Source organism: Triticum urartu, chromosome 5 (assembly GCF_003073215.2).
Source record: "Triticum urartu cultivar G1812 chromosome 5, Tu2.1, whole genome shotgun sequence".
NCBI classification, from domain to species: Eukaryota; Viridiplantae; Streptophyta; class Magnoliopsida; order Poales; family Poaceae; genus Triticum; species Triticum urartu.
In genome coordinates, this window is record NC_053026.1 from 134,081,097 (window position 1) to 134,108,363 (window position 27,267).

At 47.6% G+C, this 27,267-nt stretch overlaps 2 protein-coding genes across 2 annotated transcripts; both read left to right on the forward strand.

Moving 5' to 3' along the window:
- The first annotated feature begins 16,246 nt into the window (after positions 1 to 16,246).
- On the forward strand, positions 16,247 to 22,901 carry LOC125508207 (rRNA-processing protein FYV7). The gene is made up of 4 exons (XM_048672817.1): positions 16,247 to 16,558; positions 17,406 to 17,512; positions 17,724 to 18,007; positions 22,633 to 22,901. Exons 1-4 carry the CDS (start codon positions 16,363 to 16,365, stop codon positions 22,643 to 22,645), a joined length of 600 nt encoding a protein of 199 aa, XP_048528774.1. The 5' UTR covers positions 16,247 to 16,362; the 3' UTR covers positions 22,646 to 22,901.
- Positions 22,902 to 23,253: 352 nt separating this feature from the next.
- On the forward strand, positions 23,254 to 25,347 carry LOC125506854 (putative glutaredoxin-C14). Its single transcript, XM_048671557.1, has 2 exons — positions 23,254 to 23,346; positions 24,739 to 25,347. The coding sequence occupies exons 1-2, from the start codon at positions 23,254 to 23,256 to the stop codon at positions 25,048 to 25,050; spliced, it is 405 nt and encodes a 134-aa protein (XP_048527514.1). The 3' UTR covers positions 25,051 to 25,347.
- The last annotated feature ends 1,920 nt before the right edge of the window (positions 25,348 to 27,267 follow it).

Below are 27,267 nucleotides of genomic sequence, written 5' to 3' on the forward strand. Positions count from 1 at the left end.
CAATCTGAAGCAAGGCTCTTTGTCTGTCTATGACTACAACAAGTTGTTCCAGAAGCTTGCCCGCTTTGCCAAGCAGGACGTCCCTGATGAGAAGAGCATGATATATCAGTTCAGGAGTGGTCTCAGAGAAGATATTCAGCTCGCTCTTGTTCTCTATGAGCCCTTGAGGTACGATGAGTTCTACAACATGGCACTGAAGCAAGAGGCTGCTCAGTTGAGGTGTGATGCTTCCAAGAAGCGAGTCAGAGATGTTACTCCTTCTTCCTCTACTCAAGTGGCCAAGCAGCAGAAGTTTTGGCTTCCTCCTCCTCCGTTCCGTCAGCCGTATCAGCAGAAGAGCAAAGGTGGTAGTGGTTCTTCCCACCCCCCCAACCCTGGCTTTCAGAACAAGACTTCGTCTCAAGCTCCAAGATCGAGTGCTCCGTATCGCCGTCCGCTTTCAGAGGTCACGTGCAACAAGTGCCAACAGAAGAGTCACTATGCCAACAAGTGTTTCAACCAGAGGCGTCTTCCTCCTCCTCCTGTCAGATCGGCAAGTACAGTTGTGGTCAAGCATAACCCCAAGCATGCCAAGGTCAATTTGATGAATGCAGCTCAGGCAGAGGACTCGTCAGATGTGACCATGGGTAACCTTCCTGTTAATGATATTCCTGCAAAAGTTCTTTTTGACACAGGTGCATCGCACTGTTTCATCTCGAGACCGTTTTCATCTAAGCATGGTTTTCCTTTGCAAATTTTGCCTAGTCCTTTAGCAGTTGTCTCTCCCGGTAAGCGCATGTAGGCTAACTCCATTGTTCCGGATGTTACTATCACTTTGGGTGACTACAAGTTTCTATCTTCTCCAACGGTTCTCAGTGACTCGGATATTGATCTTATTCTCGGGATGGATTGGCTTTCTAAGCACAAGGCTCAGCTTGATTGTGCAGCCAGGCAGATTCAATTGACTCATTCGTCTGAGGATGTAATTGTCTTTGCCGCTCGTGATGATACTATCCGTCTGTTTTCTCTCAATGAGAAGGGTGAATTGGATGCCATCTCTCAAATTCCAGTCGTTTGCGAATATCAAGACGTCTTTCCAGAAGAGCTTCCAGGAATGCCTCCGCACCGGCCAGTTGAATTCGTTATTGATCTTGAGCCTGGCGCGGAACCTGTGTGCAAACGTCCTTACAAGCTCGGACCTGAAGAGTTGAAAGAGCTGAAGAAGCAACTTGATATGCAAGAAAAAATGGGTCTTACCCGGCCTAGTTCTTCTCCGTGGGGTTGTGGTGTTCTTTTTGTGAACAAGAAGGATGGAACGGACTGACTTTGTGTTGATTACCGTCCAATGAATAAGAAGACCATCAAGAACAAATACCCACTTCCCAACATCAATGAGCTATTCGAACAACTCAAAGGTGCCCAAGTATTCTCCAAGCTTGATCTCCGTATGGGTTATCACCAGATTCGCATTCGTGAAGAAGATATTCCCAAGACAGCATTCAGAACAAGCTTTGGTTCATATGAATACACTGTCATGTCTTCTGGCCTTGCCAACGCTCCTCCGACGTTCTCTCGCATGATGAACTTCATCATCAATGCCTACACCAATGACTTCGTTTTGGTCTATCTCGACGACATTCTGGTTTTCTCCAAGAATAAGGAAGATCATGCCAAGCACTTGCGTTTGGTTCTCGATAAGCTCAGGGAACATCAGTTCTACGCCAAGTTCTCCAAGTGTGAATTTTGGCTCGATGAGGTTCTTTATCTTGGTCATATCATCTCTGCCAAGGGCATTGCCGTGAATCCTGAGAAGGTGTCTGCAATTGTGAATTGGGAACCTCCTCAGAACGTGAAGCAACTCCGCAGTTTTCTCGGTCTCGCAAGCTATTGCCGAAGATTCGTTGAAAACTTTTCTAAGATCGCGAAGCCTCTCTCTAATCTTCTCCAGAAGCACGTCAAGTACGTTTGGTCTCCCAAGTGTGATATTGCTTTCAACACTTTGAAAGAGAAGTTGATCACTGCTCCAGTTCTGACTCCGCCTGATGAATCCAAGCCGTACGAGGTCTTTTGTGATGCCTCTCTCCAAGGTCTTGGCGCAGTATTGATGCAAGAGAAGAAAGTTGTTGCTTATACATCTCGCCAGTTGAAGCCTAATGAGAAGAACTACCCCACTCATGATCTCGAGTTGGCGGCAGTTGTGCATGCTCTTTTCACTTGGAGACATCTTCTATTGGGAAGAAAAGTGGACATTTTCACTGATCACAAGAGTCTCAAGTACATCTTCACTCAGCCTAATCTCAACCTCAGGCAAACTCGTTGGGTCGAAATAATTCAAGAGTATAATCCGAGTATTGAGTATACTCCAGGCAAGGCCAATGTGATTGCTGACGCTTTGAGCAGAAAGGCCTACTGCAACAGTCTGATTCTCAAGCCTTATCAACCCGAGCTTTGTGAAGCTTTCCACAAACTTAATCTGCAAGTTGTTCCTCAAGGTTTCCTCGCCAACCTTCAAGTCTCTCCTACCTTAGAAGACCAGATTCGCCAAGCCCAGCTTCTTGATGCTATGGTGAAAAAGGTGAAGATTGGGATTGCCAAGAGTCAGCCCAAGTACAAGTGCTACCGCCTTGATGACAAGGACACTCTCTTCTTCGAGGATCGTATTGTTGTGCCCAAAGGTGACCTCCGTAAAGTGATCATGAACGAGGCTCACAATTCTCTCCTCTCCATCCACCCTGGGAGCACGAAGATGTATCAGGACCTTAAGCAAGCTTATTGGTGGACTCGAATGAAGCGCGAGATCGCTCAATTCGTGAATGAATGTGATGTCTGCAGAAGAGTGAAGGAAGAACACCAAAGGCCAGCAGGTCTCCTCCAACCTCTTGCCATTCCAGAATGGAAGTTTGACCACATTGAGATGGACTTCGTGACTGGGTTTCCAAAGTCCAAGCGTGGCAATGATGCTATATTCGTTGTCATCGACAAACTCACCAAAGTGGCTCATTTTCTGCCTATCAAAGAGTCGATCACTGCAGCTCAATTGGCAGAACTCTATACCTCTCGTATTGTCTCTCTGCACGGTAATCCTCAAGTGATCTCTTCAGACCGTGGCAGCATCTTTACCTCGAAGTTTCGGGATTCTTTCCAGAAGGCCATGGGCACCAACATCCGCTTCAGCACAGCTTTCCATCCTCAAACAAGCGGTCAAGTCGAGCGTGTCAACCAGATTCTTGAAGATATGCTCAGGGCTTGTGTGATCTCCTTCGGCATGAAGTGGGAGGATTGTCTTCCTTATGCTGAATTCTCCTACAACAACAGTTTTCAAGCAAGTTCGGGCAAGGCCCCTTTTGAAATTCTGTATGGCAGGAAGTGCCGTACCCCTCTCAACTGGTCTGAAACCGGTGAACGTCAGCTTTTGGGTAATGACTTAGTCACAGAGGCAGAAGAAATGTGCAAAGTCATTCGTGATAACCTCAAAGCAGCCCAATCCCGCCAGAAGAGCTACTATGATAGTAAGCACCGTGATTTGGCTTTCAAGATCGGAGATCATGTTTACCTCCGTGTCTCTCCTATGAAAGGTACTCGTCGCTTCGGTATCAAAGGGAAGCTTGCCCCTGGATACGTGGGACCTTTCAAGATTGTCAGCAAGAGAGGCGACCTCGCCTATCAACTCGAGCTTCCTTCAAACTTTGCAAATGTTCATGATGTGTTCCATGTCTCTCAGCTTCGAAAGTGCTTCAAGACACCTGACCGCACCGTCAACTTTGAGGACATTGAGCTCCAAGAAGATCTCTCTTATCGTGAGCACCCAGTTGCTATTCTTGAAGAGACTGAACGCAAGACTCGCAACAAGTCAATCAAATTTCTCAAAGTCAAGTGGTCACACCATTCCGAACGTGAAGCTACCTGGGAATGCGAGGATCACCTCCGTTCTGAGTACCCGGCGTTCTTTCAGTCCTAGATCTCGGGACGAGATCCTTTCGTAGTGGTGGAGTGTTCTAACACCTCGGATGTAACTTTCCATATTTGTACTCCAACTCTTGCCGTTTCCGGTGTTAAGTTATTTTATTTTCTCGGGTTCGGGTCTTTGTCTCCGTGTGTTGTTGTCTTGGTCATGCCTCTCATATCATGTCATCATGTGCATTGCATTTGCATACGTGTTCGTCTCATGCATTCGAGCATTTTCCCCGTTGTCCGTTTTGCATTCCGGCGCTTCGTTCTCCTCCGGTGGTCTTTTCTAGATTTCTTTCGTGTGTGGGGATTAAACATTTCCGGATTGGACCGAGACTTGCCAAGTGGCCTTGGTTTACTACCGGTAGACCGCCTGTCAAGTTTCGTACCATTTGGACTTCGTTTGATACTCCAACGGTTAACCGAGGGACCGAAAAGGCCTTGTGTGTGTTGCAGCCCAACACCCCTCCAATTTGGCCCAAAACCCACCAAACTCTGCTCCATGTCCTAGAGCGTTCGATCACGATCGCGTGGCCGAAAACCGCACCTCAGTTGGACTCTCCTAGCTCCCTCTATGCCTATATATACACCCCCATTCGAAATTCCCGGATCCTCTCCCCCCTAACCCTAGATCCGCCGCCGCCGGACAAAATCTGCCGGGCCGGACATGTCCGACCCGAGCCCCTCCGCCACGTGTCCGCCTCCCACTGGCCGCCGCCGCCGCCCCACATCACCGCGCCGCCAGCCCGCGAAGCCCGAGACGAGCCCTCCCCGGCCTGCATCGCCCCGCCGCCGCCTACCGCCAGCCGCCGCCCTCCTCTTCGCGCCCGGCCGCCCGAGGCACCGGAGCCGCCGCGCGCCGCTTGCCGCCGGCTGGCCGCCGCCCGAGCCGCCGCAGGAGCCCGCCGCGTCGCTCCTAGCTCCGGCCGCCGCGGGGCCCTGCGCCGCCGCCCCGGTCACCGGCGACCTCGCCTCCGCCGGCCTCGTCCTCGCCGGCCGCCGTCCTTGCCCCGCCGTGCTACAGTGCACGCCGCTGTGAACAGTGCCCCGGCCGCGCCTCGGTTTCCGTGCAACCCTAGATCTGGGTTGTTTTTTTTCTCTAAGTCATTAAATTTTCAGTCCAAGTTGCTCTGTTCGAGGCTCCATAACTTTGCGTCCGTTGCTCCGATTCATGCATATAGCATATCAAAATGTTCATCTCAGAGAGTACATAATTTCATTACATTGCATCATTTTCATTAGAGTCCATCTTGATGCCCGAAATGCTGTTAGAAGGAGGCTTCGTGAGTTAATTGTCAGATCTGCTAGTTCATCTTAGACATTTGTCATTTTTGCCATGATTAATGTGTGCATGCTATGCCCGTGAGTTCTTCATATATTTTGTTAAGGATTTTGTCTTCTTTCTAGAGGTGAAACCCATGCATTTTTGTGATGTGTGTGGTGACTTGTGCAAGCTTGCAAAGTGAGGCACCCGGTAAATCTGTTTTTAGGGACAGTAGTTTTCACTAAGTCTGGGATTATTTAGTTCATGATGCCATATGTCCATGCTGTTTCCTAGTGATCCGTGCCTCTTTTGAGGATGATCAGTAAAGGAGTTTTGTTAATCTTGTTATGCTCTATCCATCCATGTCTTTGTTTGCAATTATGGAGCACTCTAGCTTGAGTCAATCGAGCTCTACTTTTGCTTCATTGTGAATCTGGGCAGATCGTCAACTAGTTTGCGATTTTGCCGATGTTATTGTAGTTGATCCGTGCATGCTATGCCATTGTTCTTGCCATGTCTAGCTTGTATTTTGTGCCTTATTTATGGGTGTATGCTTTCCTTGCCATGACTGGCACCGTAGTGAGTTCATCGAGCTCGTTTACATGCCTTCGTGAGTTATATTTCAGCATGTCCCAGTTTTCACCAAGTCTGAAAACTGATTATGTTTTTGCTATGTTCGTGTGCTTGTTAGTATATTTTGTGATCCCTTTTGGCTCAAGGTCACTAAGGGACTTTTGTTAAGATTGTTGAGTAGCTCCATGCCATGTCTTTATTTGTCATGTTCAGGTCCTGTAGCATGTTGTTTTGATGCTCCGAAGAGGGCTTCATGATCTGAAATTTCAGACAAGTGTTAATATCACTAAGTCTGAGATCTGTTTTGCATTTGCGTTTTTGCCATGCTTGTTTGAACCTCATAATGGATGATTTGGCCGTAGCTCAGTGCTAGACTTTTGTTAAGCATCTTGTGTGAATCCCTGCCATGTATTTTTTTGTCATGTTTGGTGGCTGTAGCATGTTCATTTCGTTGCATTTAGATGCCTACTTGCTGTAAATCGCAGACCGCTGTCATTCTTAAATCGCTTGCCATTTCCAAACCGTAACTCCGATTCCGGCGTTCTTTATATCGTTTTCAAGCGATTTCATCCCATCTTTCCAAAGGCACACTTGGATTTCCAAGTTGAGGCCAGGTTCATGAATTTCCTATCATATCCTGCATTTTGCATCCCGCATCGCATCCCGCATAGCATGTCATCATTGCATCTTTTTGTTTGAGTTTGCACGTGGTTGATTGTATCCTTGTTGCTTGTTTGTCGTGTTTGGGTAGAGCCGGGAGACGAGTTCGCTAACGAGGAGCCCGTTGAGTTTGCTTTTGAGGATCCAGTCAACTCTGACAACTGTGCAGGCAAGATGATCATACCCTCGAAATCACTACTATCTTTGCTATGCTAGTTTGCTCGCTCTTTTGCTATGCCAATGCTACGATGCCTACCTTTTGCTTGTCAGCCTCCCAATTGCCATGTTGAACCTCTAACACACCATTGTCCTAGCAAACCGTTGATTGGCTATGTTACCGCTTTGCTAAGCCCCTCTTATAGCGTTGCTAGTTGCAGGTGAAGTTTGGAGGCGTTCCTTGTTGGAACATTTATTTACTTGTTGGGATATCATTATATTGCTATGTTATCTTACTGCATCTATATACTTGGTAAAGGGTGGAAGGCTCGGCCTCTCGCCTAGTGTTTTGTTCCACTCTTGCCGCCCTAGTTTCCGTCATATCGGTGTTATGTTCCCGGATTTTTGCGTTCCTTATGCGGTTGGGTTATAATGGGAATCCCTTGATATTTCGCCTTGATTAAAGCTTGTCCAGCAATGCCCAACCTTGGTTTTACCATTTTCCACCTAGCCTTTTCTTCCCTTGGGTTCTGCAGACTCAAGGGTCATCTTATTTTAACCCTCCCGGGCCAGTGCTCCTCTGAGTGTTGGTCCACCTGTCAGCTGCCGGTGGCCACCAGGGGCAACTCTGGGCTGGCCTACCCGTACCTAAGACAATCTGAGTGTGCCCTGAGAAAGAGATATGTGCAGCTCCTATCGGGATTTGTCGGCACATTCGGGCGGTGTTGCTGGTCTTGTTTTAACCTGTCGAAGTGTCTTGAGTTACCGAGATACCGAGTCTGATCAGAACGTCTTGGGAGGAGGTCTATTCCTTCGTTGACCGTGAGAGCTTGTCATGGGCTAAGTTGGGACTCCCCTGCAGGGATTGAACTTTCGAAAGACGTGCCCGCGGTTATGGGCAGATGGGAATTTGTTAATGTCCGGTTGTAGACAACTTGAAACTTAATTAATTAAAATGAATCAACTGAGTGTGTTACCGTGATGGCTTCTTCTCGGCAGAGTCCGGGAAGTGGACACGATGTTGGATTAATGTTTGCGCAGGTTGTTCTCTAGCTTCTCGCTCGTGCCTTGCCTCCTCTTCTCGCTCTCTTTTGCGAATAAGTTAGCCACCATACTTGCTAGTCGCTTGCTGTAGCTCCACTCATATTTTACCTTGCCACGCCTATAAGCTTAAATAGTCTTGATCGCGAGAGTGCGAGATTGCTGAGTCCCCGTGGCTCACAGATTACTATTACACCAGATGCAGGGCCTGATGATTCCGCTCCAGGAGACGCGTATGAGCTCAAGTGGGAGTTCTACGAAGACTCTCAACGATACTATGTTTCCTTTCCCGATGATCAGTAGTGGTGCCCTGTTGGGGTGATTGGGATCGTGTCGCATGTTGGGTTCTCTTTTATTTTGGCGCCGTAGTCGGGCCATGAGTGTTTGGATGATGTAATGTTATTTATGTTCTTGATTGACGTGGCGAGTGTAAGCCAACTATGTTCTACCCTTTATTATTCATATTACATGGGATGTTGTGAAGATTGCCTAACTTGCGACATATGCCTTCAATGCGATTATGTCTCTAAGTCGTGCCTCGATACGTGGGAGCTATAGTCGCATCGAGGGTGTTACAGACTGATACGTTGTCCTCTCACTCTCCCGGAGATCAAGGAGCGCCAAACAAGCTCCTGTCCTGAGATAAGGACTCGTCCACGACTAGTCAATCTCGCCATAGAGGTTAGTTATATAGACTCAGATATCTTTCCTCCATTACATTGTGTGTGCAGCCATCGATGATTACAATGCTAACGAGGATTGGTGTTGCAGGCTACTCTTCAGAATGTGACGCCCTCGATTTGACCGTACACTAATCATACACACAAACGTGTACGATCAAGATCAGGGACTCACGGGAAGATATCACAACACAACTCTTCAAATAAAATAAGTCATACAAGCATCATATTACAAGCCAGGGGCCTCGAAGGCTCGAATACAAGAGCTCAATCATAGACGAGTCAGTGGAAGCAACAATATCTGAGCACAGACATAAGTTAAACAAGTTTGCCTTAAGAAGGCTAGCACAAACTGGGATACATATCGAAAGAGGCGCAGGCCTCCTGCCTGGGATCCTCCTAAACTACTCCTGGTCGTCGTCAGCGGGCTGCACATAGTACTAGGCACCTCCCGAGTAGTAGTAGTCGTCGTCGATGGTGGCATCTGGCTCCTGGGCTCCAACGTCTGGTTGCAGCAATCGGGTATAGAAAGGGGAAAAAGAGGGAGCAAAGCAACCGTGAGTACACATCCAAAGTACTCGCAAGCAAGGAGCTACACTACATATGTATGCATTGGTATCAAATGGAATAAGGGGTATCATATGTGGACTGAACTGCAGAATGCCGGAATAAGAGGGGGATAGCTAGTCCTTTCGAAGACTACGCTTCTGGTAACCTCCATCTTGCAGCAGAAGAAGAGAGTAGATGGTAAGTTCACCAAGTAACATCGCATAGCATAATCCTAACCGATGATCCTCCCCTCGTCGCCTTGTGAGAGAGCGACCACCGGTTGTATCCGGTTCTAGTTGTCATAAGGTCAAGGTACAACTCCAAGTCGTCCTGTTACCGAAGGTCACGGCTATTCGAATAGATTAACTTCCCTGTAGGGGTGCACCACATTTCCCAACACGCTCGATCCCCTTTGTCCGGACACACTTTTCTGGGTCATGCCCGGCCTCGGAAGATCAACACGTCACAGCCCTACCTAGGCACAACAGAGAGGTCAGCACACCGGTCTAAATCCTATGGCGCAGGGGTCTGGGCCCATCGCCCTTTGCACACCTGCACGTTGCGAACTCGGCCGGAAGCAGACCTAGCCTAGCAGGCGTTCCAGTCCATCCGGCGCACGCCGCTCAGTCGCTGACGTCACGAAGGCTTCGGCTGATACCACGACATCGAGTGCCCATAACTGTCCCCGCGTAGATGGTTAGTGCGTATAGGCCAGTGGCCAGACTCAGATCAAATACCAAGATCTCGTTAAACGTGTTATCTTGAAATAACCGCGAATGCCGACCAGGGCCAAGCCCACCTCTCTCCTAGGTGGTCTCAACCTGCCCTGTCGCTTCGCCACAAAGATCCACACAGAGGGCCGTCGGGAAAGTAAGTCCTTCCAGCCCCCAATTCGTGAATCAACTGCGGGTACTCCTCGAGCCAACCCGACTTTAGTCATCACATGTATCATGTATAAAGTATATAGTATATACCCGTGATCACCTCCCGAGTGATCACGGCCTGATAGTATAGCATGGCAGACGGACAAGAATGTAGGGCCACTGATGATAAACTAGCATCCTATACTAAGCATTAGGATTGCAGGTAAAGGTAACAACAGTAGTAGAAAGGACAGACTATGCATTAGGATAGGATTAACGGAAAGCAGTAACATACTACACTACTCTAATGCAAGTAGTATAGAGGAGAGTAGGCGATATCTGGTGATCAAGGGGGGGGGGGCCAGCGGCAGAGGCACCAACCAGCATGGCTGGGCTCGCACGCGCGGTCGCTCGCATCAAAGCGTCGGCGGCCAGCTCGCCAGGGAGGGGAAGAAGCAGGGCACGGCCCCGGATCTGGCAGCCAGCGGCGAGGCACGCGGGCGCGGGATGGACGCGGCAATCGCAGGGCAGCGGCGACGCGGGGTCAGCGGGGGCGCGGCGGCGCTAGGCGGCAGCCAGACTGGGTAGAGCAGCAGTTGCAGAAGCAGCGGCGCGGCAAGGGGAGGCGTGGTCACGCGCGCGAGGTGCCGCAGGGGAGGCGCGACCAGGGCTGTGGCGAGCGAGCGTGGGGCACGCGGCGTAGCCGACAACGGTGGGGGCGCTTGGTCGGGGCGACCTCGGCGAGTAGTGGCGGACGCGGACGGGGGAGGCACGGGAAGGTAGCGAGCGGACATGGACGGGGCACTCGCGAGCAGCAGCGTGCGCGCGAGGTAGGGGCGTGGCCCGGGGCGTGTCAAGGACAGCCAGGGGCGCGACGACCGGAGCTCCGGCGATCCGGACATGGCGACGTAGCGCGGGGCGGCGGCTAACGGCGATGGAACGGGGCAGGAAAAGGGGGATCCGAACGAGGGGCTCACCGCGAAGCTGTAGACGTGCTCGGGGAGGGTCGGGGTGGACCGGAGAGGTGGCTATGACTGTGAGGTTGTGGCAGCTGAACAGAGGAGACAACGATGAAGTCGGCAACACAGCGTCCCGACTCGAGCTGGTGCCCTGAACGGACGAAGACAGCCTCGGCGGACCTCCTGGGCGTGCTTCCGCACGCCGGAGATGTCGATGGCCGCGAAAACGACGGCGAGGTAGCGGTGATCGCACAAGCTCGCGAGCTCGAATTCGAGCCAGAGAGAAGGGGGGCGATGGGGAATCGAGGGGGGAAAGCAAGAGGGCACTCTAGGGTTTCCATTCGACGTTTTTGTAGGGCTCGGGAGGGGCACGTGGTGGCCATCCGGCCATGGTGGCCGTGGATGGCCTCCACGCCATGGCCACTGCCTCCTCTGTACGCTTAGGTGGAAGAAAGGCCAGGGTGGGCTGGGCCAGATACACTGTAGTTGTAGAGGGCCCATCTGTACGGTAGGTTTAAGTCTTTCGTTCCTTTTTATTTTTTTATTTTTTTATTTTCTAGTTTTCTTTTATTAGTCATTGTTTTGCCATTTAAGTTAATAACAACTGACTTCCGTAGCCCTTGAAATTCTACACATAAATACTAGACACTATATCAAGACCACACACAAGCTTTGGTAAAATTTGAAAAAGCCTAAACATTTATTTAAACTGAAATGGATCAATTAACCGTTGCTAGCTCAGTTTTAATTAGGTTAGGGAAATATTAGTAATTCAAACAATGTTGGTTTATTCATGATAATTAGTTAATGAATCTTTGCAACACCACCAACATTTTTATTTGACAGTTTGAAGAAATAAGAATTTGACATGTTATTTGAAATTTGAATTTGACTCGGTTTTTATCAAGTGGCAAAATGTCTTTAACAGAACATGATTACATGGCACATTAGGGTGAGGTTACTGTAGCTTAATTATCGGGGCGTCAGACAGAAAGAGAGAGCGACACCTAGGTGCTTCTGCAGGAGAGGGACCGGGTGGCGGCGGAGAAGGAGTTACTGGCGGAGGAGAAGATGGCTAGGTTGTTGGAGGATGAGAGGGCACAGAATGAGGCGGCTCACTGGGCCATGTACGAGCTCCTCGTGGTAAGTTTCTTCTGCATATTAGCCGAATCATGCATGTAATGTTCGTTTCATTACTAACTAATATGACTCACTCATCAAAACCAAATGTGCAGTCTATGTGCGAGAAGACCGGTCAGACCGCTCCGCTGATGCTAGTCATTACTGTGGAGGGAACTCTGAGTTTCATTTGAATTACTAGTCTTAACATTTGAGTGTCATCATGCTAATGAGACATTGCAAATGATCTTTGGTGCAGCAGAACTCCCGAGCCACATCGCACACCCCTTCTCTAGGGCAACCTTCTCCAGGTGAAGGCCAGAGCAACCCCAATGCTTCACCTCCATGATGACGATGACGGTAAGTTTTCTCTAGTGTTTTGCTTAACAATGCATACTTAGCTTCGTACATGCTAGTTATCCCTATTATGCCGCATACTTAGCTTATTTTCCCCAAAAAAGACATACTTAGCTAAGTATCCTCCAAAATGACATAATTAGCTTAGTTAGTTCATTTATGACATAATTAGCTTAGTTACGTTTGTTATGACATAATAACCTTGGTTAGCTCATAAATGTCATATACTTAGCTTATTTTCCTCCAAAATGACATAATAAGCCAAGTTAGCTATAAAATAACCTATACTTACCTAAGTTAGCTCAAAAATAGCATAATTACCTAGGTTAGCACAAAAATGACCTATACTTACCTTATTTTCCTCCAAATTTACATAATAAGCTTAGTTAGCTCAAAATGGCACAATTGCCTAAGTTAACTCAATAATGACCTATACTTACCTTATTTTCCTTCAAAATGACATAATAAGCTTAGTTAGCTCTAAAATGACATAATTACCTAAATTAGCTCTAAAATGACACAAATAAGGAATAAGAAGGAGAAAAACAAGGAAGAGGAGAAAAAGAAAGAATAGAAGAAGAAAGAGAAGAAAAAGAAAGAATAAAAGAAGAAGAATGAGAAGGAAAAGGATAAAAAGATAGAAGAGAAGAAGAAAGATGAGAAAAATAGAGAAGAAGAAAATATATTCTTATTCTTCCTTTTTCTCTTCTTTCTTTTTCTCCATCTTCTACTCCTTCTTATTCTTATTCTTCTTTCTTTCTTTCTTCTTCTTCTTCTTCTTCTTCTTCTTCTTCTTCTTCTTCTTTCTTTCTTTCTTTCTTTACGTATGGATGAACTCTGTGAAACTATGTATGTATTGGATCTTTTAATATCCTATGTGTTATCTTGTTCAATATTTCACAATGATGTTGGATACATGGCCTATGCTTCAACTTGAAACTATATATATATCATATATGTGTTTTGAAAATGCAGGGAAATAACAGAAAACAGACAAAATAGTGGCAATACAGGCACTTTGCCGTCGACCAACGGGCGGCAAAGGCCTTTGCCGTCGGTAGGCAGACGACAACGGTGCCACATGGTAGCAAGCTGTGCAACCTGGGAGCACTAGGTCTGACCTATTTGGTCATTCTACCGTCAACTGGCACACAATAAAGAAAATACAGGCAGACGACAAAGATAGAGCAGGAGTGACGTGTGCCACAGGTAAGCTGATGTGATCCAGCAGACGACAAAGGAAAGTGTACGTCTGCTGTTAGCTGGCAGACGACAAAGTCTGTTGTTAGCCACCTAATTGGGCTAACAGCTATACGTTGTTGTCCAGGAGCTTTGCCGTCAGCTTGGCCAGGAAGACTGACGACAAACATCTTTTCTGTCCGTTGTGCTTCTGCCGACGACAAAGTAGCTCATTACCGTGACTTTCAGTGCTGAAAATGGGGCCGTCGGCCAGCAGACGACAAAGGTGTTTGTGGCAGATGGCAAAGTAGTTGATTCCTGTAGTGCAAAGCCTTCATGATTAATTTATTTTACCACTTCTTGATAGTCCGATGCTACAAAGACTTTTGTTAAATGCAGATCCTCAGCCATAGCAAGTGCTTCATGACATGCATACGCCTTTAGCATTGTAGGGTCAACCATACTTTGGATGACAACCGTCGATACCCCCATAAACAATCCTTGTTCATCTCTAGCAACTACTGTAATAACTTTAATATTTGATAATTTGTCCACAACCCCATCCACATTAATTTTTGCAAGTCCTTGTGGTGGTGGATCCATGGTAGCTTAGCTTGTCGTCGTGCTTAACTCCTTGTTTCTTCTCGGGGTACCAGAGATCGTAGTTCATCAAGGTACCTTGTTATAAACACGTGAGTTGATAGTGGTGATTGAAACTCCTCATGAATAGCCTGTTGCCTATCCCACCATATAGACAAGTACCTCGACAAATTGCTCTTGGGAAAGAGTGCTACTAAGCGTGAACAACCAAAGTTTGGGGTTTGTGGTTTCATCCGCATATAGAGGCAGAACTGAGTCATCTTCCTTTAAAGCCCAAACACTCTTAGCCATCCAGCAGTCAAGCAAATAATGACCTCATGAATCAATCACAACGCTGCATATGGGGCATGCCAAAGACGTTGCCATCTTTCTTGAGACATGCTCCCGCCCCTTAGAGAGGGAAGGAGCTTGCCAATCTTCATGCAAAAATCCGAAGTTTGAAGGGATATATTTTTTGTCTAAACACACTTCTCTTTATTGATCAAAATTAAGGATCATGAGGATATAATTTATATTTGGTGGGTTAGGAGCCAAAAATGGCGTCCTACTGAAAGTCCTAAAGCATGTCTAGCAAGGCTATGTGCCTCTATGTTGGTCTCACGTCCTTCAAATATGAAGGAACACTTGGTGAACTGGCGTGACGTAGCTTGAATCTCCTTGATGATTGTAGCATATCTCCCTCCTGTATCTCTAAGTATGTCATTGATCACTCCCTGACGATGAGAGGATATTGTCACATGTGATGATGACAAATCATGTGCGAGAGCTAATGCTTCCCAGATCGCCAAGGCTTCGAGTTTGGCCGGGTCGGACACCTCAGAACACACAACTGCAAAAGTCCCCAAGCACTTACCCGTACAGTCCCTGCAAAGAACACTTCCCGTCTTTGGAATTTCTAGATGTGGCACCATTCACTTCAATCTTTGCATAGCCTTGAGCAGGAGGAGACCAACATCGTGGGTATGAGGGGCCTTGGTCTTAAGAACAGAAGGACTCGTCGAACTACACATCTCTAGTTCATGTATATAGTTGCTCACGAATTGATTTGTTGCATGTGGGGATTGGAAAACCTGCTCATGTAATGCCTTGCGCCGGGTGTGCCATGTTGCCCATAAAACGACCAAAATGCTAGTGAAATTCTTGGACTGGAGTATATCCATCAATGAAAAAAGCCATCGGTTTGCATCCGGCTCGTGATTTGCAAAAACAACTTCCTATAGATCCTGATCTTCGAGAGCCCAAATGCACCTAGCCATATTACATTCGAGCAGCGAATAACGCCAAGATTCATCTGATTCGCACAGTCCACAAGCAATTTGAGTAGACATGTTGCGATGATGCAAGAAGTTGCCCTCGGTAAGATTGTTGGGCCAACCTCCATAGAATTTTTTTTAATCTTAGCAGGCACATCTATTTTCCACATCTTTGACCATGCCTTTGTCTTAACCTCGGAATTAGATGTATCCACATGCCCCTCTAGCCACGGATCGCGTCTATTTCATATCAACTAGCATCTGATAGGCCGACCTGACAGAGAAAAGTCTGTTCCTCTTATAAGTCCAGGACCAAAAATCATCAATATTCCTCGTGCACAATGAAATAACGCGAATAACCTCAATATTCATGGGTAGAAACTTCTGAGCCAACCGATCAGTATCCCACTCCGTATTAGTTGTGATGAGCTCATAAACTATATGAGGGGGATTTGCAGCAAGGCAACCAACCGGGCGCATGTCAAAATCTCGTGGGAGCCCGTTTTGTTGCCATACGAGAGTTATTTTTGGTCGTTTCCAATGCGACTAATCAATCCTTGAGTCATTGTATCTCTCCCTTCAAGGATGGATCTCCATAGCTGGGATGGTGAGCTCCCCAACTCCGCTTTCAAAAAATTACAATTCGTGAAGTACTTTGCCTTTAGAAACCTTGCTCTAAGAGACGATAGTTCCATAAGTATCCTCCACGCCTGACACGTCAGAAGTGCCAAATTAAACAACTCTATGTCACGGAAACCGAGGCCAACGCAATGCTTTGGTCTCGTTATAACACTTCGGGACATTTAACTTGGCTTCCTCTTCTCTTCCTTTGATCCCCACCAAAACTTGCGAATGAGAGAGTTGATATGCTCGCGTAAACCACGGGGAAGCTTAAAACACGACATGGAGTACAGCAGGACTTTTTTTTTGAGTAACCAGTTTTGAGGGATACATTTTTTTTTGAGTAACCAGTTTTGAAGGATACATTTTTTTTTTGAGTAACCAGTTTTGAGGGATACATAAATGAAAGTAAGCATACCGGGCCGGATAGGCTACGGTAACCGGCCCAAAGACCATGGGATAATTCTTCTTCTTCTTCTTCCCCTGGGCAGTTGGGCTCCTAGGGTTTGAACGAGCACACGAGCCACCAGCCCACCACCACCACCACCACTATCACCCACCATGAAACGGTCGCCACCACGCGATGACGCGGCGGCGGCGGGCAGCAGCGGAGGAGGAGGGTTCAACAAGGGGAAGGGGAGGTGGGGCGGGAAGAAGCGGAACGAGCAGCGGCTGGGAGGCAGCGGCGGGGCGCTCTCCCTCGCGGCCTTCGCCAACGCCAAGTCCAGGACCACCGGCTACAACCCGGCACTCATCAGTGAGTAACTGCTGCCTTCGTGCCCTGACGCTGGTGCGGAAACCGCACGCGACCTGTCTGTCTGTCTGTTGCGTGTAATGTTTTGCTATAATTTCTCGCCAAGTTGTTTCCTCTACCGGATTGCTGGATAAGATTTTGTCTTGCTTGTCCCCAAATGCTCGAGGGTTTTGATTAATTTTGAATGCCGACTAGTAATTTCGTAGTTACTATGTCTGTGTTACCCTGTTGGAATTACGAGTAAATCTGTTGTTTTAGGACTTCGAGCATAGGAACACAATCTTCTCATTTTGTCTCCTTGGTTTGCTATGTGCTCACTTAGCCTAGTTTGATCATGAATTTTGATGAAAGCTCATCGTAATTTGAGTGCGCTGGGGGAGACGGTCAACCGGGGTTCATCTACATGATTCAGAAACATTGATGAAATTGGAGAAAGAAAGTCGTTCAGACTTGAAGATGTATTAACCTTACTAGAATAGTATTTCCTCATCTAAGTTTTTGTTTTCGTGGACAGTTTTCTCACTGGAAATTTACTATCACAGCCGTTCATGTTCAATTTGGCACCTAACGTATTACTCAAAATGAGTTTCTGTTACCTGATAGCTGAAATCATATAGCGTGCTTAAACATGTTTGAATTCACTCTAGTACTTGCTGCTTAATACAATATCTGTTTCTGGTACTTGCCATGTAAATTTGACCTGTTTGTCAAAGATTTTTTCTTTTGTGTGTGTGTCCATTTCAAATCATATGCCTATATGATATGTGCTGCTTTTCCATCTGGTTATTGCAGTCGTGTTCCTAGTTATCAGCAGAACTGATTTGGTATTAATCATTACTCTCATTTGCAGAGAAGCAGAAGGAGTTCTACAGGAATGCTAAATTGATTAGCAAGTACAAGAAGTCGAAGAAGCACCAAAATCAGTCAAACTATCCTCCACAATTTCCAACCCTTGAGGTAATTCTCCTCGGTACCAACCACCAAGGCTGTTTTATGTTTAAAGTGATAATTTGACCAAAGTGGATAGCGGAAGTTGTGATGGGCTTATATATTCCTTTATTTTTGACAATGAAAACGTGAATAACTTTTAGAGGACAAGGCCACTTATCTTGTTTGTTCTACAAGTGTACAGGTAGTTTTTGTGTCTTGATGCAATTTACATTTACAGGAAGGAGGTGCTGATGCATCGGATGTGCCAAAACCACATGATAAGAGGAAGAAGCGCACTTCACAAAGCTTGAATGTGGAGTACGAGAAGAAACGTGTAGAGGACGAGAAGGCAAAGAAGGAGCGGGATGCGATGATACAGGCCAAGAAGGAGGAGCGAGAGAAGTCTGAAGCGAAGAGAAAGGAGCTTAGGGAGAAGATGTTCAAGAGGACACGATCCGGGCAGCCTGTGATGAAATACAGGATTGAGCATCTCTTGGAGACTGCACTAGAAAGCTCAAACAAGTGAGTTATGATATGTTCTAAGACTAATGCCACACTAATTAAAACAAATCAGTCCAGTGCAGTGATAAGTTTGTATTAGTTGATTTCTGTTGCATCAGTTTATACATCTTGGCAATGCATATTTGGATTTCATTGGAATCTCTAGTCAGGATACTGGTGCTTGGCCCACACTATGTTTCTGTTAGGGCTTCTGGATTGGAGATTGTAGCCATGTTTAGTGGGAGCTTGAGGGTCGGAGAGCACTGTGGGTAGTCTAATCTTAGGCAGAGTTTTAAAAAGCACTAGGCGCTAATTATGCGTTTTCCCACCGCCTTGCTTTTCTGCCCAAAGCTTACGCTAATGTGCAATTAAGCGCCAGGCGTTTTGCTATCGCCTAGAGCCTAGGCGCGCCCTTTTTAACTACATTTGTTAGGGATGACACTAAAATCTGTATTGATAGCTTGAGATCCAGGCTTGCATAGGTCAGCCAAGGTCTCAAGAGATATGGCCTGACGAGGTAGGCCCTCGATACAGATCCTAACCCTGTACGTAGACCAAGGACGACTGCAAGTTCAAGCCCCCCACAAGACAGCCATCAGCCTTGAGGATCTCATTCCTGAGCTCTGTAGAGGTGCAGGTGAGGAAGAATTCGCCCACCACATGTGCATCAACCTGGAGATCAACTTGCTCCGTTTTGTGGATGAGGTGCTACTTCGTCCGGAGGTGGACAAGGAGTTGGCTTGCCTCAACGCTTGAATCTGGGCCACGGATCCTAACAAACTCACTCCAGCAGCCTGGTCGTCCGGCATCTTCCTCGAGCCTGATCTTTGGTTTTGACATCGGCGACTCGTGTTTCCCCGAGGATTCTGAGATCTTACCCTGCTGCAATCTCGTGCCTCTGGATGATTCGGAGCCGCTATTCCTGGCAGATAATCCTTACAGTGGACAGAGTGGGGTCCCCTCGGATGCGTCGGCCGGAAGCATTGGCCCTGTCACATGCACTTTCATATGGGAGCTTGTCGTGAAGGACGGTGCACCGCCTAAGCCGACCATCTTCAACAGGTTGCAGTTCGATGACGATCAAGATGACTACCCCATTGCTTCGCAGCAGACTCGGGCCATTATGCCTAGTGCTGCTAACAGCGAGCAGGTTCAGTCGCAGCAGACTGACAGGATGATCACCGAGGACCCGTCCTTTTAACTTGGACTGCTCCCATCGTAGCCCATCCCAGGACAGGCGTTCCTCGGTGGATCCAATGCTAGGCTGCATCATGTCTGCCTACGGTAACGAGTTTGGACGCTTTTCCTGAACTCCGTTTCCAAGGAAAGCGAGCAGGCTCTCCTCACACTCCCCCGACGACCCTATGGTCTGAAGGATAAGAATAATCTGAACATTAACAACAGAGGCAATTGCCACGTCAACTGGCGGCGCGTCTGTCGGCCTATCCAGTTCGGCGGCCTCGGCGTCCATGACCTTGAGCGCATCGGCGTCGCCTTGCGCATGCGGTGGCAATGGCTCAGCCGAGTCTGATAGCAGGGCCTGGAGTGGCCTTGACTTGCAATTCACGCTTGAGGAGGGCGCGCTCTTCTTCGCCTCCACTACCATGACAATTGGCAATGGCCAGCACACCCTGTTCTGGGAGGACAGATGGATTGTTGACGTATAATGTGCTGTCTAGTCTCTTCCATCAGACCGGTCTTTTGGTTGCATTGGCTAGAGCATGCACTTCTACATGGTATCAGAGCCAAGAGGTCTTGAGTTCAAGACCCGGCTGGCGCAATTAAATTGCAGCCCATTTTCGGTCCACGTTTAGGCCCGAGAGAGCCACACGTGAGGGGGAGTGTTGACGTATAATGTGCTGTCTAGTCTCTTCCATCAGATCGGTCTTTTGGTTGCATTGGCTAGAGCATGCACTTCTACATGGATCAACGGGCGTGCGATCTGTGAGATTGCGCCTCTCCTTTACGCTCACATCCCCAAGCGATGTCGCAAGTCCAGAACTGTCGCGGACGGCCTCCATGCGAACCAATGGGCCACCGACATCCACGGCATGATTGGCATCCCGGAGATTGGCAAATACCTACGCCCTTGGCACATGATCGTCGAAACAGCCCTCAGCGACGCGCCGGACTACATTCGCTGGAAGTGGACCACGAACGGCGAGTACTCCGCCAAGTCCGCATACCTTGCCACCTTCCACGGCTCCACCCGATGCCAGTCTTGGAGACTTACCTGGAAGTGCTGGGCACCGCAGTGTGTGCGCTTCTTCCATTGGCTTGCCAACCTTGACCGTTGCTGGACGGCAGACCGCCTAGCGCGACGCAACCTGCCGCACCCACAGCGCTGCCCACTATGCGATCAGGCTCCGGAGACGGTTCATCATCTTCTCCTGGAATGCCCTTTCAGCCGCCAGGTGTGGCACGAGATCCTCTCATGGCTGCGCCTCTCCTGCCTGCTGCCCAACGATGATGCCACTCTCCACGACTGGTGGCGCTCTGCAAGACAAGACACCCCTAAACCTATGCACAAGGGATTGGCTTCCGCTGCCTTGCTTATCCCTTGGATGATTTGGAAGCATCGCAATGGATGCGTTTTTGAGGGCGCATCCCCGTCGGCTACCTCCCTGATCGCTAGGATTAAGGAAGAGGCTGCCCTATGGGCCAGAGCTGGAGCTTTAGGACTCCGCGCCATCCTGCCACAGAACCTGGGATGTCCACTAGTGTGCCTGTACTCATCTTGTAAACTCGCCTCCTAGGAGGATTGTACCAAACTCCTTTTCAATACAATGAAACACAAAGGTCTTTTGCGTTTTCTCGAAAAATTAACAACAGAGGCATGGGCTCCTTCAGGGGAATGATGGATTGCCTTGATCCAAAAGAAATCAAGTTAAATGGGAGACACTTTACATGGTCAGCGAAAGATAAGATGTTACTCTTCGATCAGGCTCCGGAGACGGTTCATCATCTTCTCCTGGAATGCCCTTTCAGCCGCCAGGTGTGGCACGAGATCCTCTCATGGCTGCGCCTCTCCTGCCTGCTGCCCAACGATGATGCCACTCTCCACGACTGGTGGCGCTCTGCAAGACAAGACACCCCTAAACCTATGCACAAGGGATTGGCTTCCGCTGCCTTGCTTATCCCTTGGATGATTTGGAAGCATCGCAATGGATGCGTTTTTGAGGGCGCATCCCCGTCGGCTACCTCCCTGATCGCTAGGATTAAGGAAGAGGCTGCCCTATGGGCCAGAGCTGGAGCTTTAGGACTCCGCGCCATCCTGCCACAGAACCTGGGATGTCCACTAGTGTGCCTGTACTCATCTTGTAAACTCGCCTCCTAGGAGGATTGTACCAAACTCCTTTTCAATACAATGAAACACAAAGGTCTTTTGCGTTTTCTCGAAAAATTAACAACAGAGGCATGGGCTCCTTCAGGGGAATGATGGATTGCCTTGATCCAAAAGAAATCAAGTTAAATGGGAGACACTTTACATGGTCAGCGAAAGATAAGATGTTACTCTTCGTAAGCTGGACAGGGTTTTTCGTTCCCCTGCATGGGATGGCCTCTTCCAGGCATGCACCATGCACGCTATTTCAACAATGATCTCTGGCCATTAACCAATGCTGCTTGTCGGGGAGCAGAATTACAGAACCAACAGGAATTTTCTCACTTCAAATATTTTTAGCTTCAGCTTCCGGGCCTCGAGCAGGTCGTGGCCAATGCGTGGGGTCGGTCGGTCAGGGGATCTTGTGCTCTCTGAAATCTTCACATTAAACTCACTAGAACTGTAAAGGCGACCAGGAGATGGAGCAATGAGACGATTGGTAACCTGTGGTTACAGTTTGCGGTGGCCACAGAAATCATCCATTGTTTGGATCTTGCGTAGGAGGAGCGCATGCCGTCTCATCAGGAACTTGATTTTAGGAAGGCTCTCAAGGCTCGGGTTGTTAGAGCATCTACATCAGCACCTTGTAAATCTGGCCTCTCAAACGTCGGGCGCGTCTGCGGACCGTGACTGATCACCCCTCATTTGGCTGCCTCTGCAGTCGTTTTCCTCATATCCATGCGACCCATCCAACGTAAACTGACAATTACGTAAATTAACACACCTAGCAACAATTCGGGCATAATTCACATACTAGCAGTCACCGGACAACCAAAAGATCAAAGTTCATCGCTGGACAGTACTAAATTACTATTTCAACAAAGATTGTGATATGTTAGGATCTGATGATATTGGTTGTTGTTAGGGTTTCAGCCAGGTAATCAGCAAGCTTAGCTAGGCTTATCAAACAATAAAGAGCCAAGGAATAAGATCCTCATAGGTGTCGGCACCTCAAGGCTGGCATATGTGCATCAGCGATGTACAGTTGCTAGGTTAGACCTTTGTGATCCACATGTCAATGTGCCAAAGAATCAGAATCAAGTACACACAGTACTGTTAAAATGTACTACTAGGCGCTTCCACACCTCTCCAGTTGCATTTCAAAAGTATTTGCTAGTACATCTCTCACATATTCAGGTGTACATAAAATGCAGTCTTTCTGTCAGCGTGCCGCACATGTAAACTTCAGAGTTTCTATGTTTTGGGCAATGTGAGGTGCATGCTAGATTCATCTGAAGAGCTGCACTACACATTCTTCTTGCAGGAGCCAAGGCTAGCCCTTGAGAGGGTGGGGAGCCAAGAATTGATGAAGAACCATAAGATCCTTGAGGAGCTAGCTATGGAGGTTGCTACTACATAACACTAGCCTTTTCTTTCCAGGTGAAGAGTATCAAGGCAAATCTAGAGGATAAAGGATATCTATATCAAGACATATATTCTATTCGTAAGTGCTGGGATGTTTGCGTCATGTGTTAAAACTGCAGTTTTTTTTTTGGAAAAAACACCCTGGTAATATATATCTGACTTTGTGTAGATGCTTGTACCACCATACATGTAGCAACTGTGTGGTGTCACATGCAACATCTCTCTCTCCCTCTCTCCGTGCTTTCCTTTGCTTCGGCAGAGCTTTTTAGTAGGATCGATTCGGTGAGGATGTCAAAGAAAAAGCAAGGATGACACCGCCGTCGGTGTCGCGGCGCCTCATATCTGATACGGCCAGGCCGATGTCGATGATGGGCGTTTCTCAAAGCCCAAGCAGCTAAATCTTGAGAGAAAAAGCAGGCAAGTTGGACATATTCTGTGCTTGCAGATAAGGCAGTGTGAGTGATGAGAGATTGAGGGCCTCTTTGATTCACAGGATTTTCAAAATAAAGGAATAGGAAAAATGCAGGAATATGGTGACATGTCCCATAGTATCCTACAGGATTTGAAAGAATGTTTGATAGCATTAGAAAAAATAAAGGAATTCTACAAAAAGGTTTGAGTGGATGGAAATTTTCCTCCAAAATGTAGTACAAATGGATCATATGAAAAAATTTCTAAGAATGCCAATCCTATGAATCAAACGAGCATCACAGGAAAAAATCCTAAGGGTTTAAATCCTCCAAAAATTCTATGCAATTCCTTTGAATCAAAGGAGCCCTGAGAGCTCTGTCGACGATGCTATTCTCTGAACCTGTGGCGACTCATCGCCGGTTAACCAGAAACCAGGCGAGCCTGAGGTAGCTAGTCGGAATCGGTTTCCTTACAAGCAAAGTATTGGCCGTACCATATCGACATTCCGCGTCATTGTCGATACGGTTCTTGTTGTCGCAGGTTTACACGTTTTCACCATTGCAAGCTTCTGTTCATCTATACTTCCATGAAACTGACAGGAGCACTGCCTTTCAATTAAGTAGAAATGAGTCACTGAGAAAAAGGGCAAATATGTAGAACAGAGTGACCTAGTTAAGTAAAAACCAGCAAAAATCAAGTTGTTCATCTGTTTTCGTACTGAAATTTCATCCCATTGGCTTGGCCGCCGCTTTGAGATAGTATGCATGAGTACACTATCGATGATGAGACTCATATTCCGACCACTTTATTTTCCAAATTTCTACTCGATGCACTGGTGGATATGGGCACTAGTGGATCTTAATCTGTGGCCTGTGCATTCTATCACCCATTACCATACTTGCATGAGTCAATTAGGATTGACCACTCCTTCCAAGTCTCAATTAGTTCTCCTGAAGATTAGTTGGCTTGACAAACAGCCAATAGATAGATCGATTTAAAAGCAGGATCAGTCCGTAGGCATATATACGAGATTCCCTCTAGCTAGGTCAACACTTAGAAAATCAATCGGATTATTCCAGTCGCGTGTTTGGGTCCATGTTGATCAGAACACGGCTCCACTCGTGCATTATCTAATCTCATCTCCTCTTGGATATCAACCAATATGCTTTTGAACAAACCAATGGCGCCAATCCCAGGCATGCTAGCTAGGAGCTTTCATTTATTTTTTCTAGAAAAATCCAAAATGCTCTTTGTGCAATGTTAAAGATGGCTGCTAGATCACATTGATCTGTTCCAAACACTTCCTGATCTTACTTGCACCGGATATTCCAACCCAACCCATGCATGAAGGACACCCTAGCTAGTGCATAGAAAGATCAAAGAAGCACCGCCCTTTTGCAGCTCTATAAAAGGAAGCCACCCCTGTGCTAGTAAACCATCCAGGTTTCCTCTTTGGCACAACACAAGGTAGCAATAACTAGCTAGAGCTACACAAGGCTCAATCACATTTCAAAGTCCTCTTCAAACCTCAAAGCAAAGCACGTTCAGAGATCCGTGCACGTACACACATAACCCATTAGAACTTACTTAGAAGGCAGATGGACCGCGTGATGAAGCGTCCGAGCGAGCGGTGGTGATCTTCACTTTGAGCTCCTGCTGCATGTGCCATACCGTGGCGTGGCTCTTTTGCGACCTGGGTGTCAATGCACTGGTGCATGAGCTCGACCAAGACCCCAGGGGAAAGGAGATGGAGAGAGCTCTCCTCAAGATGCTCGAGAAAGGCCCGTCTGTTCCAGTGGTGTTCATCGGCGGGAAGCTTGTCGGCGGGACAAACAGGGTCATGTCCATGCATCTTAGCGGCGAGCTCGTCCCAATGCTGAGGAATGCAGGTGCCCTCTGGCTATAGAGGAATGCAGGTGCCACCTGAGAAATAAAATTTTGTCAAAGAGTGTCAAGTATATGCATTTTCTTAGAATAACCTAACTAATGGCCTGGTTAGCGTCGACCGAACTGGTTTTTTCAATCCTGTTCCGACAATAGCAAGGCTTATAGCTCGCTAGGAGCGAGTTTTACGTACGAGCGACGTTCGTGTCGTAATCCCAGCGCTATTTGTGCAGGTGTACAATCTTTTCTCAAAGAACCTGCACAACCTTTTCTCAAAGAGGTAGTTGATAAATAAATGTATAAACAATTCATTATCAAATGATATGTGCACATCTCTAACCTAAAAATTGTGTATAGTTGCATTGCATATTGATCATAGTAGTTTACTATCGTCTCCTGTTTGTTATTTATAATTATTTTCCATCACAAATACTACATCGGCACCTCCCCTGATCTGGCAGTGGTGGACTGGTGGTCCAGCTGCTGTTCGGAGGCTGGCTGACGGCTTGGTCGGCGACGCAGCATCATCAACGGTGGCGACGCGAATAGGTATGTGGTGGAGCGGGAATACTACGGCTTTGGCTTGCCACGTCTAGGCGCCATCGGCCTCTACTACAATGGCTCTGTGGCACGTGCATGAGTACGACGTGTTGAAGCTCCCGTGATGACGTTCGACTCCCTCTGAGGTGCGGCATTTCGTGTTTGCAAAAGGATGGATTTGATGATGTGGTGATGTCTTTTCCCCGGTCCTGTATGCCATGGGACAATTTGAATTTGAATTTCTTGATCAGAGTGTGCGGGTGTGCCCCTTCATCTTCATGCAACATCATCTTGTTCGGCAAGTGGTGATGATAATACACGGTGACTTGGGTTTGGCGGTGCACTCAGAGTACCGTGCCTAGAGTTATTGAGTACGAGTGAACAAACACATTAAAATGCATCTATAATTAATTATTAGATAAAACAGAGGGACGGAGAAGGGCGAAGAAAATCACCATTTCCTTGTCGCCCCTCTCCTTGTGCTCACCGGTATGGCTGTCCCCCGTCATGTAGGCGTCCACGGCCGGAGGGGCTTTGTCGTTGGAGCTGGATCCGTTGGAGGGCTAGGCAAGGTCGGAGTCGTCGTGGGAGGAGGAGATGATGCCAGCCATCCTTCGAACTGTACGCTCCTGTGCCTTGGCCAGCCAGGCAGCCTTCTCGGCCTTCTCCTTGGTCATTGGCTCCGCCGCAACCTCGCGCTCCGACTGCTCGATGCCGAGCCGGAGTGCTTTGGTGTTTTTGCGGCGGAGCCGGCTGGCACATGTCGGTCTCCACCATCATGAGGGAGCGTTGAAGCACATTGCGAGGAGTTGGTCCTTTGGATCCACCGGCGAACGGGCAGGCACGGTGCGCGGCCAGCACCTCCCGGTCGCCGCTCTCTCCTCGCCCGCTTCCGCTCGTGGTGTGTGGCCCGCGCCTCGGATTATGGCGTCCTCGCCCGCGTCGATTATGATCCCAAATTATGTGATGTTTTTAGGCCTCCTTTGATTTGAAGGATTTTTCATAGGAAAAACGTAGGAATGCTCGTTCCATAGGATTTGCTACTGTAGCGCCGTTTGATTTGCAGGAACCAGTCCGGAGGAATACTATTCCGATCCAGAGGAACACTGTTGGTTTCCTATGATTTTGTAGGAAGTGAAACATTGAGTCAGACTTTTTTTTACACAAAGAGCGAGGCAAGAGGGACAGAGCTGAATACCATATTCCTCGCATGACTCAACCAATGCTTTCCGTGAGCGCGTGCCAGTGAATGTGTATGGCTTGTGTCTAGCCCAGTTTGGAGTGGTGCATGGTTTCTCTACTAAATAATGCATTCCTTTCCTGCATTTCAAACGCTCCATTTGTTTCATATTCCTCTACTTTTCCACTGTTTTTCAATCCTCTGTTTTACACCTGCAATCCTATAGTTTTCCTGTATTTTTTCTATTCCAGCATTTTTTCAATCCCGTGAATCAAAGAGGCCCTTAGTCTTTATTTTGTGCCTATACGGTAGGCTTCGTGGAATTTTACTGCGTTTGTGCACTGCTTTTTGTCGATTTTCCCTAGGATACGTCTTTGGAAGTAAATGGAGCATTAAGGAAAGAACTCCAAAAAATGATGATGGAATCATGTCAATTAAAGTGATTATTATCTATCATAAAAGAACGAAGCAGCTAGGAGGAAGTTGGAGGCCACACAGAACCTTCAGAGTGCAAGATGG

Coding starts and splice junctions, on each gene's coding strand:
- LOC125508207 (XM_048672817.1), top strand. CDS start 16,363: ATGAAACGGTCGCCACCACGCGATGACGCGGCGGCGGCGGGCAGCAGC. Junction 16,559..17,405: donor CTACAACCCGGCACTCATCA/GTGAGTAACTGC, acceptor TCTCATTTGCAG/AGAAGCAGAAGGAGTTCTAC. Junction 17,513..17,723: donor CACAATTTCCAACCCTTGAG/GTAATTCTCCTC, acceptor TTACATTTACAG/GAAGGAGGTGCTGATGCATC.
- LOC125506854 (XM_048671557.1), top strand. CDS start 23,254: ATGCAGGAATATGGTGACATGTCCCATAGTATCCTACAGGATTTGAAA. Junction 23,347..24,738: donor TAAAGGAATTCTACAAAAAG/GTTTGAGTGGAT, acceptor CTTACTTAGAAG/GCAGATGGACCGCGTGATGA.